The following is a 20,189-nucleotide window of genomic DNA, read 5'->3' as shown; positions in this document are numbered from 1 at the left end:
GATGTACAATAAATGTGAAAATAGCAACTGAGCATCTCTGATTGCAATCTCTCAATGGACCGAGAATGGAACCAGACTGCACTTTGATACCCGTTGAGTATGTTTATATATTATCTTCTTGTGTATCATATTGTTCTACTGATGGACACATTACCTTCTGTCCGCTACTGTCTATGAAGAGAGACTGGTCACAGTCTATTGCGCTATCATATATACCAGTACAGGTGTCATAATACCTTAATCTGTACTCTACTCCTAGTCACGGGTGCGACCGTAACCAAACTCGCCCGTTACAGGAAGGAGGGAAGCTCAGGAATTTTAAGAAAATACCTTTTTCAATGTCTGCAAAACTGACAATTTGAACTACGCAGTACGAATCATATAGAAATACCACACTGAACATTAATTTTGCTTACATTACTCTAACGCAGAGCATGTTTTACAGACACATAGTCTGTACAAGTCCACAGTCACGTGTATGCATGTTGGTTTTGAGTAGGCATACGGCAACCAGTGATGACATAAAACACATAATTTATTCCGAGAGTTGACCTGAAGCCGACATGACATACATAGCGTGTATTTAATTAGTACTCACATTGTTAGAGCTGGTTCATCTGATTATGAGCCCTCATCACATTAAAAGTACCTACGACCAGTTCAACCCATCTTCGTATTTCCAGGGAATTATAAACCTTTATAATCTGTTAAAAAGCCTGGATATGTGAACATGCATGTGTTGGTGCTGTTTCTTGAAATTTGATTTCTTTACGAGGATACTGACTATAAGATACATGCAGTGTTGTCTGTCATGGCTAATCTCGATTTAAAGTCTTTCAGTTAAATACATCATTGTTAACTTTCAAAACTGATAATATATTCTAGCCATAAATTATCGTTTCAAATATTGTTTTGAAAAGACTTGAGCTGTGACGTTTTTTTGCGTTTAACCCAGTCACACGCTAGACTATCTTTACCACTACACATTTCATTAAAGCATTGTGATTTTGCTTTTGAATTATTTTTTGGGGATGTATTTATGTAGAAAACAAACAGTTTTACAAAACCTTGTAGATTCTCCTAATCATCATTGTTTTCGATTTTCGAAATATGTTGCTTGTGATTTATCCTAAATTATTTTATAACGCTTATTTTCGACACAGACTTTTAGTTTTAATATTGTGGGAACATAGTGTATGTAGGCTCGTTATAACAATCAGCACCTTGTGTCAGAAGGAAGGTGCCACATCTAACTAACGGGAATGCTCGACGAACCGTATTTGACATACTGACGCACCAGACCAGGTTTGACAAAGGTTCGTACGGGAACACACATATCGCAGCTCTTCTTTAGCTTGAACCTCTGGCATATCAACTGAATATGCTAACATAACAGTTTTAACACGTGTCCTAATTAACCCTAAACACTTGTGTTTCATGTTTGCATATGAATATAACCAAATACATGTACTGAGCACCCATTTTGCGATGGTGGGACTTGGTTTTAGCTGCTACAGCGATGGACATGACGTTGGCAGCAATTTAAACACCACGAGTATGACAACAGTTAAACAACACGCTGGTCTATTTGGCTGCTTAAATGTGGGTTAAACAACGCTCTGGTCCATTTTGCTGCTTAAATGTGGGTTAAACAACGCTCTGGTCCATTTTGCTGCTTAAATGTGGGTTAAACAACGCTCTGGTCCATTTTGCTGTTTAAATGTGCTCTGGTCCATTTTGCTGCCTAAATGTGGGTTAAACAACGCTCTGGTCCATTTTGCTGTTTAAATGTGGGTTAAACAACGCTCTGGTCCATTTTGCTGCCTAAATGTGGGTTAAACAACGCTCTGGTCCATTTTGCTGCTTAAATGTGGGTTAAACAAACATCTGGTCCACTGTTCTGTGCTACTTATATGTGGGTTAAACAACGATCTGGGCCACTGTCCTGCTCAAGTGTGAGCTAAAACACGCTCTGTTACTCGGCGCTAAGGTTAAAATACCTTTCCTAACATAAACCATTTATACTTTAAATCATTGCTCTGTCTGGTCTAGAATCTGTGATATACACGTCACTGAGACTTGACGAGGAAAATGCTTATTCGGTTTTGCACACATACAGTCAAACTAAATGAGGTATAATGATCGCGTATGGACATTTGTCAAAACTCATATCAAAATATGAAATATTAACAGGATGCTGCCATGTATAGGATCTAGGCAGTGTACATCCTTTGCTGTCTGACCATAGTTACAAGACCTGGTGGTATCATACATTAATTATCCTAATAGCAGTATCTGCATCACAAAACGATGGACCTATCCTCAGACGGGACTGGTACACAGGTACACACACTTGTACACACTGCACCCTAATATGTGTCGGAGGTTGGACCCCTCTGAGAGTTTTTCCTCGAACCGTCAAGAAGTAGTCGTGTTCTGTACATATAACAGCGCGTCACCAAAACCACACAACGTAAAATAATTGGGCAAATTGTGAAAGAGAATTTCAAAAAGTATGATTCGATGCTCAGTCACCTGACCGAGATAATCGTCACAACAAGCCTGTAACAGCACGGCAGTAATTGCAAGGGTGGAGACATGAGCCGAGCCGATATGAAATTGGAGAGACACCGTCGTGACCTTGGCATTGGGAAATAAAGATGGCGGGTGTGTGGCTGCTGGCTGTCTGCTGTTTACTAACCAGTGTTTCGCATATTTCAGGGAAATACGCAGAAGGATCTATTGTCTCTTTAAAGGTGAGTGCCATCCAAGGCGAAATATTGGTATTTGTTTCAACATGAAAGACAAATAATATTTTAGCAGAAGTCTGCCCTTTGGATGTACACGCTGTTCACAGAGATTACAAAAATATAACTGGTTCCTATTTCAGCGTTAACTCACAGACGGTTGAGTTTGAGGAGCACCTAGTGCATATGCTCAGTTGTATTCATCGTATAAATGCTCTAATGTTGAATCCTCGTTTTAGTGAAGTGAAATTTACATCGTTTAAGACTTTCCTCATATTCTGTCTATAAACTGAGACATTGTTTTAAGCTGATCATAATGAAACATTTGAAAACCAAACACGATAACTGAATCATGGTTCTTGTAGAATCATTTTTCGGAATCAGAGTTAATTCTAAAACGTTAGGCTAAATCCAATGCTTATAACTGTAAATGTCATGGTAATAGGTTGCGCAACATCTCTATGAACTAAACGTACTATATGTGAACCTCGTCGCATATTTAAAAGAGATCAAACTGTTTGATAAAATACCGATTTGATGTCAAAGTCAGTTTTTGTATTTTATGACATCTCTCGTCGTGAATGGCTGCAACATTGTTGATCCGGCGTTAAGCAATATTCACTTACTCTCTCGTCAGGTTGCCTTTATTATCCCGTGAGTTCAATGACTGACTGACTGAGTTTGGTTTTACGCCACTTTTAGCAATATTCCAGCAACATCACGGCGGGGGACACCAGAAATGAGCTTCACACATTTGTACCCATGTGGGGAATCGAGTGAGTCCAATGAAGCCACTATAGCAATATGACTGGTGTATCAGCTGTTCTCCAAAATGGCCTTCAAGTGGGGTTCAGGGGGTGTAATGAATGCCTTGCTGTTACATGATTGTCCACTGCAGGGTTGGGTCTTCCTCGACAGCTTTCTCTTCCCCGCCGGCGACGGTGCTTCATTCAAATACAACATCTCATATCCAAGGGTAAGTCACTCAGCCTATATGTGCAGTTATTCAGGTACAAAATCTCCCATGAAAGGACACGTAAATAACTCGGGTTCGAAACCTCTTTGAGATATAGCTACAAAATGATAAGTTCATCCACTATCCATTCACGTCAACGCTACCAGGTCACCAAATGCAAGGTTAAACTCGCGGTGAGAAGTACTGAAAAATACTAGCACAAAAAGAAACTATGCATTGGTAAAATTCTTTCTAAATTTGAAAATATAAAGAAGCGAAGATATCCTCGTGCAGTGCTCGTTCATATGTAAAGACATCGACAAATATATCACATGAGACGGTTTCAGCCTTATCTTCAGGGAGGATAAAGAGATTTTGCCTAGCAACTGTAAACCAAGCTTATACGATAGACCCGTGAAGATCCGGGTTAAAATTGATCTTTAGCTACCCATGCTTGTCGTAAAATTACCAGCGACTAAAAATGGGATCTTCAGCAACCCATGCTTGTCGTAAAAGGCGACTAACGGGATCGGGTGGTCAGGCTCCCTGACTTGGTTGACACTTGTTATCGTATCTCATTTGCGTAGATCGATGGCCATGCAGTTTATCACTGGATTGTGTGGTCCAGACTCGATTATTTACAGACCGCCGCCATATAGCTGGAATATTGCTGAGTGCGGTGTTAAAACAACAACCAAACCAAACCATTATACGTCAAACAAGGATGGTTACATTGAAGAAACATTTGTTCAAGGTAAATTCCGCATGTGTTCAACTCAAGTTTACATAAGCTTCATCTGTATCTACTAGTATTTCAGTTAAGTCTAAATTAACTTCCAATAAAGCATCCCGTCCTGAAAAACATACTTTCAGACACATTTTAGCCAATCGTAATACTATTTGTGATACATATTTCTTCAGAAAAGCCTATATGTGACTGACTCCTCACAGCTCCGCTGAACAGCATACCTAGTTTCGGTTCAGCTGCAAATATATTCAAATATATATGTGTAATTGGATTTCTTAAAGATTCACTGACCATGTGGCTTTCTCGAATGTTCTTGTATTGCAGCAATACGCTCCTTTGCAACTTCTGTTCTATGGTGGCGATCAGTTTGCGCAGGCCAACGACCCCTTCAAAGTAAGTCGTTGTAGATGAGCCAATTATAATAAACAGTTGTTTTGTTTTAAGTACATTGGAGTAACAGAATCAATGCATGCAAAACACAGCTAGAGCTGTCGAAAGCTATCTATAAGTTCTGATACATGTCCAGAAAATGTTAGACATTCAGTACTTGTAAACAGAGTATGATACTTTCATCTGATTAGATGATACTTACATGTAGGTGGGTGGCACTTTAAATCAGTAAGTCTTCATTTGCAAGTGTCGAAGTTGATTTTAAGTGTTTTGATTATAACGGTTGCTGACCACTGGAAAATTCAAATTCCACCATGTTGTGGAAAAGCAGACAAGAAACAAATATACGACCCACATGCAACAGAATATTCCAGTACAAATGTACATTTCTCTATGAAGTAGGAGCCATACATTGTTGGTGTTTAGCACCCATAAGATCAGTTGTCATCTTGTACCGGAATAGCAAATGATGTACTACCAAACTACCTATCCAAAATGAATAATGTGGATCTAACAGATGTTATATTTGGGATTACACTTTCTTAGTAAAGTACAGATTCTTGTACTTTTTTGGGCTGAGTCCCATCCGGGATTCTAACCAACACCCTCAGAGTCAGGCACCTTGTCGCCAGGACGCAAAGTCAGACGCCTAATCCGCTCAGTCACCGCGGCTTCCACAAAAAAAGAAGTCGTCAAGTGGTAGTCTAGACTCTGGACTTTGTATGCTGGCGATTAGGTGCCTGACTCTGAGGGTGTGGGTTCGAATCCCGGATGGGACACAACCATAAAAGTAATAGAATGTGTACTTTACTAAGAAAGTGTAATCCCAAATATAACTTGTGTTACATTTGACCACTTTCTAAATGCCATTGTGTATTCATATGTGGATCGTTTCAAAGCATACAGATTCAACCATTAAAGGAAATTCATGTGAAGCTAAATATATGTTACGGATGTAGCGTCCATAACATTTCCGAGTCCCCTGCTGGGATTCGAACCACGGACCTTCTGATCAGAAGTCGGACGCCTTGTCCACATGACTAAAGAGGTTAACCCTGACAAGGTAAGTATGTCATCTGTGGGATGACTCCACGCCCTGCTACACGGAGATGAAGGAGAACCAATCACACATTGTTGGACACCCAGCTCAGTATGGTTATATTCTAACCTGTCCAAGGACAGATGTCTTTGTAAGCCTGTCAAACTTCCATGTTCCAGTCCTGTCAACAGAAGATCGCCCTGCTGCAGTATCCCTCCTATTCCGGGCAGGTTCTCAGTCTGGACACCACGAAACCCAGCTCAGGATGTTACAACCGTTACGACGCCTTCAAGGGAGACTACGTCTTCTGTGTCGGGAGGTTCAACATCGACATCGACAGCAGCTCTGGGTGGTTCGTGACAGCGAACCGGTGCGGGGATCAGAATGGCTTCACTGTAAGTTGGGTAGCATGAATTTTGTTCACACAAAGTTTTACGGGTTTCAGCTTCTATATTATGAGGAATACAGTATATACATACTCTCTTATCCACCTGATGAAGAACATATTCACGAATACGCGTCGATTATTGTAAAAACACATAACCATTTCTGTATCTAATCCCAAATTTAAAGATATGTTTTTGTGTCTAATCCATGTGTTGTGTGTGACATCAACATCGTAACTCCGCTCGCCTTTGGGTATATATTTATAGTTTACTTTGTGTTGAGATTAGGGTTGGGTATTGCAGAGAATTTTCATATTGCGATATATTGCGATGTGAAAGCATATATTGCGATATGTATTGCAATATATTGCAGGAATTATTTTCGCAAAAACATACTTATAATCGAAGGAAAACCAAGTTCTATGGATAGACAACTTCTTTATTGCAATGGGTGCGACGTTTCGGTGTAGGTACTAACACCGTTATCAAGCAAGTCAAATAAGTCACTTGCTTGATAACGGTGTTAGTACCTACACCGAAACGTCGCCCCCATTGCAATAAAGAAGTTGACTATCCATAGAACTTGGTTTTCCTTCATCTATCCAACTTCTAAATTGCCTCTCAAAGAAGTTACTTATAATCGAGTTTAATGCTTGATTTACAAAGCAAAAACACAACAAAGTCACTATGCTTGATAAGGCGTTAATAAAAACGTTTAATCATGACAAAATAAAAATGTAAATAATGTTTGGCACAAATGAAACAAGGAAAGGAACAATTTAAAAAACGGAAATATCCGAAGATTTCCGAGTGTTACGAAGTTTTCCGAATGCATGATGATTGTCAAAATACCGGTTTTCGATCAGCGTATCGCAATACGTATCGTTTTCACGCCTGAACCGGTAAATATCGGTAAACCGGTTATATTGCGCAGTCCTAGTTGAGATGGTGTAAACCTTGTCGACTAATGTCAGTGAAATATGGGGTCGATCATTATAGGAATCCCAGCATATTGTTTACAATTAATCTCCAGCCAGGCTGGGCTTCTGAAAAGAGTGTCTATCTCAAATGTCCCGACAGCGTCATACCAAAAGACGTTAAAATATGGTACTTGGTGGTCCCTGCCTGGCGCTCGGCATTATTGGGTACAACAAGGACTGGTCGGATTGGAGTCAGTATACTGTGTCTGAGTGGGGTATTCATGCTTCACTGCGGCATGGTATCTCAGTGAGCTAGCACTATAAAATCAGTTTATGTCTGGGCTACTACAAGCAGCCGCACATACACATACACACGCATGCACGTCGTCATATGAGTGAAATATTCTCAAGCACGACGTTAAACCCAATTTCACCTCACCTCACCTCGATGTTTCTTGAACATGGGGTTGATGATTGTAGCGTCCTTTATCCAACTTCATTTTTATTGTATTTGCTCTATCTGCGGGATTATGGTTCTCAAGTACTCTAACATGTTCTTTCCTTTTCAGGGCTTGTATCTACAATATCGTATCGAGAGCATTGGGGGCTTGGATGACATTTTCCCTTTTCACTCAGGTCAGGGACAGGTTACTCTTCCTGTCTTGACCTTGATGATTATGGCAACCTTCGGACAGTTTGTTGTTTGAGAAACAATTAAACGGCAACATCGGACCATTTTGAAAATACTGAGATAACGGAAACCAGTACATTTTGTAATAATTGATGTCATGCACAAATATTTGGAGTAATAAACAAATCAACATTTGATTTTCTATTTTTTTATTTACATAAGTTACAGAATGTGTCATTTTACATTCGTACGTAAGTAGACGTATTTTGGCAGAGTAAAACAACATACTCACAGATTTATCCTCTCATTTTAGGTGTCAAATGACATACCAGAGAATGTGTCATTTTACCTAATATTTATTTTGTGCACACAAGTCATCTGGTATAATCTTCTGAACATACACGCCTGTGTAGTTGGTGAACATGAAGATATCCGATTAAGGAACGTTCTATGAATACTTTGCAGCAAACATGATAACGATCATTATACAGTAACAGTCAAACTTACTGACTGTCGATATTACCGATCGCGTCACACCAAAAGACGTTAAAATATGGTACTTGTTGGTCCCTGCCTGGCGCTCGGCATTAATGGGTACAACAAGGACTGGTCGGCTCGGAGTCAGTATAATGTGCTTCTCTAGGTGTATTCATGCTTCACTGCGGCATTGTAAAACCAGCTTCAGTCTGGGCTAGTACGAGCAGCCGCACATACACATACACATGCATTCACGTCGTCATATGAGCGCAATATTCTAAAGCACGACGTTAAACCCAATTTCACCTCACCAGCATCTCCACAAAAATTTTGATTGTTGGCTGCTGGTTGTGTAACGCTGCACTCGGCAGTATTCCAGCTATATGGCAGCGGTTTGTAAATAATCGGGACTGGACCAGACAGTCCAGTTCCTGACCACCCGACCCCGTTAGTCGCCTCTTACAACAAGCATGGGTTGCTGGAGGCCCCTTCACGGATTTACCCGCAAAACAGCTATGTCTGTTTTGCGTTATTTCGCCCGTAAAGGAAACTTTACACAGTTTACAGAAGCCTCGCACAATGAACTTGGCTATAACAGAGTTATCTCCCTTGGACCAGTGACCGTTTCGTTTAATGTTCGATGAATGACAGCCAGGGATAGCAGACAAAGTCTAGATAATATACTACGTGTTCATGCATACTCTGTCATATACACTTATGAACATATTTTGCAATTGCAGGCTGACTTATCGCTTAATATTAGTCACAGGGTAAGTTGGTGCGGTGGGGTAGCGTAGTGGTTAAAGCGTTTCCGCGGCACGAGGAAGACCCAGGTTCCCGGTTACAATGTGTGAAGCCCGTTTCTGATGTCCCCCGCCGTAATATTGCTGGAATATTGCTAAAAGCTGCGTAAAACTAAACTCACTCACAGGGAAATTTAGAAAATTGCACAAGCATTTGTTTTTTGTGGTTCAAAGACTCTGGAAAGCTAGAGGGAAGTTTCTGTCCGAGGGCCAGTGTCTCCAGGTCCAAATCTTCGACGAGAAAATCGATTTTTCAGAACATCGTTAAAGACATGGAAATTCATGTAGAAACAGTTCCAACATTTCCAGTACGAAAATGGCTGCAGATGTTACTTGTTGCAGACGACAGACACTGTAGACAGGCAAACACGTTTTCCTGTGAAAAATACTTTCCTCCCGTCTGTGTATAAATTCAATGAATATGTCTGTGACGTAGATAATAAGTAAAAAATCAATTGAAGTTTTCACTCATCGATCGTGTTTGTACTGGATGCTATGCATATCACAGGCTAGGCACTAGGAATGCTGGAAACGTCTCGCACGTAGTTTTTATATAGGTGTATGGAAACACAGACGAAAGCCATTGCCTTGTATTCTTTGAACGGCAAAATATTAACATGAACGGAGTACAAGTTGGTGTAAATGTGACGTTGCGTTTTTCAGTTTCAAGTTGTACAAGTGCAGGTTCTAAATGGTTATGTCAAGCCCTTGTATAATACGTATAAAATACGCTGTTGAGCCACCTCATCTCATCAAATTTCGGGCACGAGAGATTTATGAAACGTGATTACGTGCGCTAGTCTCATTCAATGCATCGTGCATGTTGTAATGATCTTTCTTCAGGAGTCATTAGTGATCCTGTTTCTCTGAACCTTGGAAATGGAACAATGGTTGCACTTCATAAAGGCTAAATTGAAAAGCCCTGAACTCAATGTAAAACTATATTAATTCGCAAGTGGAGTGACAGATCCTATTAAGTTTTAAGAGTGAGGTGAGGTGAAATTGGGTTTATCGTCGAGCTTGAGAATATTTCGCTCATATGACGACGTGCATGCGTATGTATGTGTATGTGCGGCTGCTTGTACTAGCCCAGACTTAAGCTGGTCTTATAGTGCTAGCCCACTGAGATACCATGCCGCAGTGAAGCATGAATACCCCACTCAGACACATTATACTGACCCCGAGCCGACCAGTCCTTGTTGTACCCATTAATGCCGAACGCCAGACAGGGACCAACAAGTACCATATTTTAATATGACGCGGTATGGGGGATCGGGGATCGGGGATCGAACCCGCGACCTTCCGCTCTCCGGGCGGACGCTCTAACCACTACACCACGGAGGCGGTCAGTTTTAAGAGTGAGTGAGTATAGTTATATGATGATTGTAGCAATATTCCAGCAATGTCACGGCGGGGGACACCAGAAATTGGCTTCACACATTATACCCATGTGGGGAATCGAACCCAGGACTTCGCCGCAAAGAGCCAATGCTTTAACTACGAGGCTACTCCACCACCCCAAGGAAACTTGGAAAACTGACCCTGTAGACATTTTCAAGCAAATTATATCAGCCATACTGGTTCGAGATGCATGCTTGCAGTGTCTGTTCTCCCAAGGGCGGATACAGCTTTTGAGAAAGGGGGGGGGGGGGGGGGGGGACACTATTGAGAAAAGGAGGGGTGCACATTTCATTTTCACCCGAGTTTCAATGGTCACTTAACAAACTCTCAGCACAAAGGGGTGCGCACCCCTGCACCCTGCACACACCCCCCCCCACCCCACCCCACCCTCTGGATCCGCCTATGTCTCCATTGGTGTTAACACATGTTATATTTGGGATTACACTTTCCAAGTAAAGTAGAGATTCTAGTACTTTTGTTGGGTTGAGTTCCTCCCGGGATTCGAACCTAATCGCCAGTTCACAAAGTTAGCCGTCTAACCCACTCAGCCATCGCGGCTTCCACAAAAACGGAAGTCGGACAATGGTAGTCTTGCCCACGGACTTTGGGTACCCCTCGGACATGTGTCAATTGTCCCTTGTCCCTTGTCGGTGAGCCTGACCAACCGATCCCGTTTGTTGCCCCTTACGACAAGCATAATTGCAGATCAAATCTTCACGGGTTTAACAAAGTTAAGGACGAAATAATCTGGTATGGGATTATTGTATGTTTGTTTTGTTGCTTTAAAACGCAGCACTGTTCTATATTACAGCTGTATTGTAGCGGTCTGGACCAGGCACCCCAGTGGCAGACATTATTGACATCGATGTATCGAGATACGATGACAAATGTCAATCAAGTCAGCGAGTCTGACCACCCGATCTCGTCGGTCAGACTCTTACGACAAGCATGGGTTGCTGAAGATACATCTTGACCCAGATCTTCACGGGTAGCCCAATCTTAAGTGACAATACAGACAGCTAATAGTATCGCGCATAACAGACCAAAATAGGCCGAATCGTTCACTTTGTGACACAAGCACCAAAATTGGCATGATCGCTCACCATGGGCTCCCTTTTCAGAAAAAAACGTAGGCCAATCAAAAATCCAAGATGGCCGCCACTGGTTATACAAAAATAGAATCTTTTTCTTTTGACTATGTTTTTCTTCCAGATGACTAATTCCACTTTACTTTAGCTTGCAGAACCATGTTTTAATGAAACAAAGACAAATAATAAATCATATTAGCCACTCAACAATCTAAGATGGCCGCCGTTTTTCAAGATGGCTGCCACTGATCATACAAAAGTTTTGGTTTCCTTTGCAGGCTTTCATCACTCTGATATTTGTACCTAAATGGGTTTTAAAGAGACATATTTTAAGGAAATTGGTAAAAATATTGCAGTAATAAAATAATTATTCAAACATGAAAACATTGCAGTAATATAATACACATTTAGATAATATATTAGATTTTCATGTTTGTTTATCTCTTGTCTGTATAACTGTTAACAATTCTTACAAATTTAGTTTTCAAGAAATATTGTGGCACAAAACATAACGCAGTTAACAGATTTTTAAAAACGTTTAATCAAATATATACTATTAAAAAAACAGAAAGAAAAACGCATAGCCAGTATTTTTCCTGGTTATGTTTCAAAAATGAATCATAAATGTGTGTCTAATCAGTATTTCCATGAATAGGACTGCGCGGTATTACCGGTATATTGCAATACGCTTTTCAAACAACTGCAATATTTTTCATGAGAATCCTAATATTGGGTGAAGAACATATATGAAGTTTTAGTGATTATCTTTATTGAAATTAAAATCTACACAGACATTACTTCAATGACAAAACGGCATACTGTAATGCTATAAATTGCACAAAAAAGAAAATATAATTACTGACTATGCAACCTAATTTTGAGAATCAGAATCATGACATATATGTTCAGAGACTTATAATGTAGAAAACAGGATTCATACCTAGACTTACCGAAGCTCAGCACAATAATGCGGTCGGTCATTTGGAAGCTGGTGAGTCGTAGCACTTTTATGTGTCCAAGTGTACCATAGGAAGGCTTTGGCATCAGCACCAGCAGCATGGAACGACACGTGATCGTCCTCGGTCAGGATGATCCCGGGTGACAACATCCGCCCAGGATAGACAGGTTTATTCGTCTTCGACACTTACGGAACAGGTTGACGACAGCATCTACAACATCTGTAGTGCCAGGACTCCTAACAATCTCGGACCTAACTGCCAGGAGCCGCCTTCGTGTGGCTGATATTCGTCCTAGGAGAACTTTGCGAGGACCTGTCCTTACCCGACATCATCGGCAGCAACTTAGACAGTGGTGTCGAAACCATCTCCAGTGACCATCACAAAGTGGAGAACTGTCGTGTTCAGTGATGAGTCCCGGGCTGGTATATGCTCAGCCTGACGGAAGAGCATGTGTGTGCAGATGGCGTCATGAACGGTATGCTCCCAACTGTGTACAGGAAGTGGATAAATTCGGTGGCGAGAGTGTTATGGTTTGGGCAGGCAGTGGAAGACCCGATGTTATTCACGTCCAGAGCAATCTTAAATCTCCAGGTTACTGTTCCATAAAATCATCAGGCCTCCTGTCATTCCATTCATGAACTGTCAGAACGTCATTTTCCAACATGACGATGATAGACCGCATGCAGGAATATTCAGCATAACGTTCAGGTTCTTTCATCACCCTCCGATCACCAGATCTGAACCAAAGTGAACATTTGTGGAACGAACTGAATCAACGTGTGAGACAGTGTGATCCTCAGCTGCAGACCTTAGCAGCTTTGTTTCTGATTTTGCACGAATAATATCAGGTCATTCCTGGACAGTTCATCCGGAATCTGATTCAATCTATTGGACGCTAATGCCAGGCAACCATTGTTGCTAATGGCGTTCACATAAGATATTGACTGCTCTGTGACTACGACCTTACTGCACATGTCATTTGTTACGTACCACCTCTACTTCCACTGGGCAGTACATGTTCAACAGTGTTTTCTCTATCACTGTCCTATACCACTTAAACTTACATGCTTAAATATATGAGTATTTTCAGCTATGAGTAGCATAGATTCAAAATTAGATAACACTGGACCCAAACAAATTTTATCTTTGTTTTTTTAAATATTTTTTCAAAGTTATCAAACTATATATAAATGGTATAAACAATATGTTTTCCGAAAATATATTGAAACATTGATATCTTATCTCCTGGTAAGTAAAATTGTTCACCTATGTTAAAATCAGATTTTAGTAAACAAAAGCAAATTGCGTTATACAAATTCTAAGAAATATAAGTACATCATAGCTGCATCAAGTATAGCTTATTCCAAAGTCACCCCGCTTAAACTTTTCTGAAAAGTGAGAAGCGTAAGTCGCAGAGCCCTCAATTCCACTATTTCAATCTGGCACTAGACATGGAACTCTTGATCCTAACGCTGATCAGATCATTTATATATAGAGAGGCAATTATAAATGAAACAGATGAGCCTGGTAAACAGTTACAATATAGATGATTCTGATGTCCATACTTCCTTACAATAATTTTGTTCTTTGGAAAGCTATAAAAACTATCATTGAACATTCATTGTCTTCTAAATCATGTTCTTGTATTAAGTGATCATGATCTGATAATTTTGCCTTTGAAATACTATCTCTCGTCTCTTGGCGGAGCCAACCTTATTGTTTGATCAACATGAGTACCACCAACCATATCTGAGACAAAAAAGTCGAAACCTGGTTAAAATTTTCGTATTTTGCCTCATTTGACATTTGCTTATAATATAATATGGCGGCCATCTTGGATTTCCTTCAGCAAAATGAATATGTTTTCTGGCCTATTACATCATCCAATCTAGAGATGTTATGATGAAAGGCAAATATGAAGATTACTTTTGATTCTGTCTTGTTTTGAGTTCAAAATGCAAGAAATATTTTTAAAACTTTGCTGTTTTTGGAAAATTGATGGCCATCTTGGATTTTGGAAGCAATCATATTTTGCTACATAGCATAAACAATGTCTTAATTAACACACTGAGACACAAATACGTTGACAATCTCAGAGAAATTCTGTTTTTAGGAGCTGAAACAAAGATAGTGTAATATAAATGACGGTCATCTTGGAATTTTGAGTGGCCAACGTTATTTTTTCAGTAAGTGTACTAAAATGAACATGTATGCAAATTTTGTTGCTTGTATCACAAAGTGAACGATTTTTCCATTATCTGCCCTACTATAAGGACATCCCGTGTTTAGTGGAGATACCCGTTCTCGTCTCACTGGGCCTGAATCACTTTGACAAGATCGATTTGTATGTTTTAGTTGTCACAATTCAAGTTACGCCGATAATTAACACTTGGAAAGAAACAACATCAAAATGATTTCTTGCTGTTGTATTGAGAACGTTTTTGATTTCATGTGTGCGAGAATATCACAATATCCCATTCATATATAGAGCTTACTATATGATTTGTCAATTTGTCTACTTCATCTAGACTTCAATGTTAGTTAACTGATAACTTTGTCATTTTCAATTATTGTCAATTTTAAGAACTGTTTTCAAACCGGCGGCGGTACACATGGATGCCTCTGGTTTGCAATTCACTGACGTTTCGATGCCAAACACCCTTGCAAAGGGACATTCGTTTACAGCACAATTCAAACCAAAAACCAAAAACAATTAATACACACAAAAAAAGAACAAAAACCAGTAGAATTGAAAATGTCAGTGGCTTTAGTTTGGGAATATGCGAACTATTCTTTTCGTAGCGAAGATTTACAAATAACAGAGCATGGTGACCCAACTTGAATTTTATCAATGTCATCGACACAACTGAAAGTACTTGAAAGCAGTAATCAAATTCCTGGGAACGAAACGCTATAACAATGCAATAGGAATGCGCAATGGTTGGCGCAGTGTGTTGAAATAAACTAATTCATTACGTAATACTGGAAGCATTGTCTTGCTTGGTCTTATGTGGGGGCTGCAGAATGGCTACAGACCAGTCTGACGTGTGAACACGACAACATGGCCGCTGGATGTGTTCTTCTCGTCTTCCCGCTGCTGCTGATGTCAATACGTTGTGACTTCGCACATGCAAAACACTCCATGCATGAGGTATCAGGTCAGTGATAGTATTATTATAATGTTTATCGACCATTAAAGTTACGCTATAAAGATCATAATTTGAATATGAAGTCGCCTGGACAAGGATCTTCAGTGACACAAACATGGCTGGCTAGTCTTTCACTACTAGTAGTAGTACAAGACCTTCTAATGACAGGCAGCATGGAGTTAGAAACGGATTCGGATTTGGGGATTGGGGATTAGGGATTCGAATCCCGAATCTGATTTTGTTGTTCACATTCGGGATTTGTATTGGGAATTGGGGATTCGAATCCCAAATATGAAAAAAATAATCAGATTCGGGATTCAAATCCCGAATGAGAACAACAAACTCTGATTTGGGATTTGAATCCCCAATACCCTATACGAATACGTTTCTAAACCAAACAAAAAACATATTCGGGATTCGAATTCCGAATGTGAACAAAATTCAGATTCGGGATTTAAATCCCCAATCCCCAATACGAATACGTTTCAAAGCCCCAAAAACAGATTCGATTTCCGTATGTGAACAAAAAATTCAGACTCGGGATTTGATTTCCCAGTCCCCAATACGATAACGTTTCCAAACAAACAAAAGAAGATTCGGGATTCGAATTCCGAATGTGAACAAAACATTCAGATTCGGGATTCGAATCCCCAATCCCCAATCCGTTTCTAACTTCATGTTGCTATAATGGCAATGCTCTGTGTACTGCTATTTAAGATGAAGAAGTCTACCTAGTCATTTATAACACAAAACACTTTGTCGTGCAAAGAAAAGGATTGAGATACAGTCAACCTTTTTAGTTAATAAATCTCATTAATCTTCACTTATATTATTTTACCTTATCTGTATCACCGTTTCATTTATTCTTGTAGGAGAGGAACACCTTGATTTTGTTGAGTACAGAGTTGCCGTGCTGGAGGAAAACTTTGGTATGGCCATTTTCTCACCATGACAACGATCGATAGGTCTCAAGTAAAACATAACAGAATGCACACAAGCGCATAATGTTCTGAGCTGAGTTTCGTAATTCAAACCGTACAATAAATAATCATGCGACTGTTTCTCACTCTAAAGTGCATATGAAAGCAATGACGGTTATTCATAAATTTGTTTCGGTACCTTTCAATTCACACTTAATTATATATTCGAAAATAATACCTTTGGAAACGCATACGTTTTGTATAAAAATGCACAGATGCCAACATATTCTTTATCAAAGGGAATGGACTAAGCATGTGTTAAGAACGCTCTTGTTATCTCTGGAAAGGGCGATCTCTGTACAGCATGATCCCCAGGGAGTTGAGATTGAAAATATTATGTGCAGTTGAGATTGACATCCAGTGATCGAGGGAAAAAACAAAGCGCTTAAAGCATGCATGTAGATGGAATGGACTATAGCGCTATATGAAAATAGCCATATAATAACAATAATAATAATAATTCTTCCAGAGACGTTGAAAACTGGTGCTAACGTTAAGTGCGGCCTGCCTCCATCTATATATGGATCAGAGGTTGTATATACATCGATTCACCTCAATGGCGTGGCCAAGTACAGTTGCAGAGACGGTTACGTAGGACAAGGTTCAGATATTTCACTGTGTACCGACAAAGGCGTTTGGTCCCCGACAGACAAAACATGTTGTAATGGTAAGTAAATCGTCGTGGAATTGCACTCTAATTTGTCATGACTTGGTAGCTTAAAGTGGCAGAAAAGTCCGAAGTGACGCAAGAATTATAGATGACGGAACTCTACAATGCGAAGTAAACCGGATTGATGCTTTGAAGGCTTTGGACTTTGGAATGGTCTCTGTCAAGTGAACGATCATTATCAGGGGATATCCAAATTGAAATTCACGTACACAGGTTCATGGAGCGCCAATATATCGCAACTGATAAACGCCTTATGCAGTTTTCGCATTGAAAGGGGGAAACCTGTCACTACGGCTTCATAAGGATTGGTCACCGTTATGGGCTGTCGATATGGCATATATACCCTTAGATTGTTGGAACGACAGACACAGTAGTGTCTAAAACATGCCAGAATGTTGGACACTATTTACACCTAACGATGTAAAGAGAGTCTTAATGTTGGACATTATATACACCTAACGATGTAAAGAGAGTCTTAATGTTGGACATTATATACACCTAACGATGTAAAGAGAGTCTTAATGTTGGACACTATTTACACCTAACGATGTAAAGAGAGTCTTAATGTTGGACATAATATACACCTAACGATGTAAAGAGTCTTAATGTTGGACACTATTTACACCTAACGATGTAAAGAGTCTTAATGTTGGACACTATTTACACCTAACGATGTAAAGAGAGTCTTAATGTTGGACATTATATACACCTAACGATGTAAAGAAAGTCTTAATGTTGGACATGTTTACACGTAATGGTGTGGAGAAAGTCACAGAGTTGAACATTATTAAATAGCGGTGTAAAGAAAGTCTCAATGTTGGACATCATTTACACAAGACTTACACTTATTGGTGTAAGAAAAGGCTCAATGTTATTTACACCTAGTGGTGTAATGAAAGTTTCGGCGCTGAACATCATTTACACATAATAGTGTACAGAAAGTTAAAAAGGCAGCACCGAATATTGAAAATATGGCCAGATTGAATTAATAGCCGGATTGATGCAGATTTTAAATAATCACAATAATCTTTCACAAACTCATCCAATCACAGATGTTAGATAATTCAATCAAGTATACGAAAACTGCTTGTCAAACTATGGGTTCTGATCGGTTGTATTATAACCTATAAGTGTATCTTTTGTGTGTGAAATAAAACTGATCCATGAATATATATTACTTCTTGTTTGGAAGTACATTTTACAAGGATTGTGTCATTAACAGATATATAACAGGTACTAGCACAATGTGGAAATTAAAGGGGGAACTGCGAATCCATTCTTGTAGACACTGCCGGTGTGAAAACGTCATATAGTACGCTGCAATATTTTCATTTGTTTCATAATGTTCGTTAGGACATGTTAATTATCAAAACTACACCTGCAGCTCCTGGAAGGTTGCTATCTCAATCTTATTCAACGATCATTGATTAGAGGATTTTTTTACGGGTTTATGTGTGTGTGTGTGTCATAAGTTTTCTGACACGTGTGGGTATAATTGTTTTTAATGACATGCTAATGATACCACAGAACCTACAAAAAAAGGTAACTACTCGTGAAGCACGAATTTATTAAATCGTTTAGTGGATTTAAGGAATAAATATGTCATAAATATTTGATCTGGCAGTAGACACCTTTTCTGGGTTTCGTGGCAAATACGGACGACCTTTCACATTGATCTTGGCAAGATTTCAAGTATTTCTTCACAGCGGCGTCGGAACTAACAGTAATTTATTTTTAGGGGCGGTGGGGCACCGGTGGACACTCAAGAGACTTCCATGTCCAGTAAATGGAACGTCCGTTTCTGGTGTTTCCAGCTGGCTCCTTGCAATGTCCAAATTTAACATTTGTATACTGCAACAAACCTATTGTCCATGTTGCAGTATCCGTCGTTGTTGCAAGATGGTTTGGTAGGATGGTGTACACCGGCAACGTTGCTACGACGGTGACAGGCAAGACGTGTCAGAGATGGAAGGCCCAGGCACCACACAGACACTCGTTCAAGGACCACATCTCAGTCAACCCATTCGGCGGTGAGACACTGGACGATAGCGCCAACTACTGTCGGGACCCATCAGGCAGTGGGTATTTGTGGTGTTACACGACGGATCAAAACACACGTTGGGAAAAATGTAACATCCCTCGGTGTTGACATGGTTACCATTACGCTACTGGAGCTCACCTATTTGCTCTCTGACAATTGGGAGTAGAATTGTCTCTACTAGTTTCTAATATACATTTCTATGGCAAGATGTCAGATAGATTTGGAGTTGAAATAAAAGCATTTTTCATTTCTTGATTTTCGACATTAAACTACGTCAGTGTCAGTACGTGCATCATTATATTTTGTCATGCTTACGATTGTATTGATTCAAAGTGAGTGAAAAAAGAGTAGGTGAGTATGGTTTTACGCCGCTTTTAGCAATATTCCAGCAATATGACGGCGGGGGACACCAGAAATGGGCTTCACACATTGTACCCATGTGTTGAATCGAACCCGGACATTCGATGTGATGAGCGAAAGCTTTAACAACTAGCCTACCCCACCGTTAATCTATCTCAAAAGTAAAATAAGATATATGAAAAGTATAAAACAATCATTCACGTCATAATATTGTTGAACCAGCAACGTCGGCATTTGGCAAGAGGGGGCTTGGAACAACGATATCTTACCACTATTTCGTAAGAGGCGACTAACGGGATCGGGTGGTCAGGCTCGCTGACTTGGTTGACACATGTCATCGGTTCCCATTTGCGCAGATCGAGGCTCATGCTGTTGATCACTGGATTGTCTGGTGCAGACTCGATTATTTACGGACCGCCGCCATATAGCTGGAATATTGATAAGT

General features: G+C 40.0%; 2 protein-coding genes across 2 annotated transcripts; both read left to right on the top strand.

Annotated features, from left to right (window-relative positions):
- The first annotated feature begins 2,660 nt into the window (after positions 1-2,660).
- LOC124253655 lies at positions 2,661-8,011 on the top strand. Its single transcript, XM_046687472.1, has 5 exons — positions 2,661-2,756; positions 3,646-3,723; positions 4,775-4,843; positions 6,059-6,274; positions 7,755-8,011. The coding sequence occupies exons 1-5, from the start codon at positions 2,661-2,663 to the stop codon at positions 7,890-7,892; spliced, it is 597 nt and encodes a 198-aa protein (XP_046543428.1). The 3' UTR covers positions 7,893-8,011.
- A 7,594-nt stretch (positions 8,012-15,605) lies between these two features.
- Positions 15,606-19,648, top strand: LOC124253648 (hepatocyte growth factor-like protein). Its single transcript, XM_046687461.1, has 4 exons — positions 15,606-15,702; positions 16,566-16,622; positions 17,143-17,340; positions 19,224-19,648. Exons 1-4 carry the CDS (start codon positions 15,606-15,608, stop codon positions 19,490-19,492), a joined length of 621 nt encoding a protein of 206 aa, XP_046543417.1. The 3' UTR covers positions 19,493-19,648.
- The last annotated feature ends 541 nt before the right edge of the window (positions 19,649-20,189 follow it).

Source organism: Haliotis rubra, unplaced genomic scaffold (genome assembly GCF_003918875.1).
Source record: "Haliotis rubra isolate DU_JTF1 unplaced genomic scaffold, ASM391887v1 Scf1143, whole genome shotgun sequence".
In the NCBI taxonomy this organism is placed as follows: domain Eukaryota; kingdom Metazoa; phylum Mollusca; class Gastropoda; order Lepetellida; family Haliotidae; genus Haliotis; species Haliotis rubra.
This window is presented reverse-complemented; position numbering and strand designations above follow the sequence as displayed.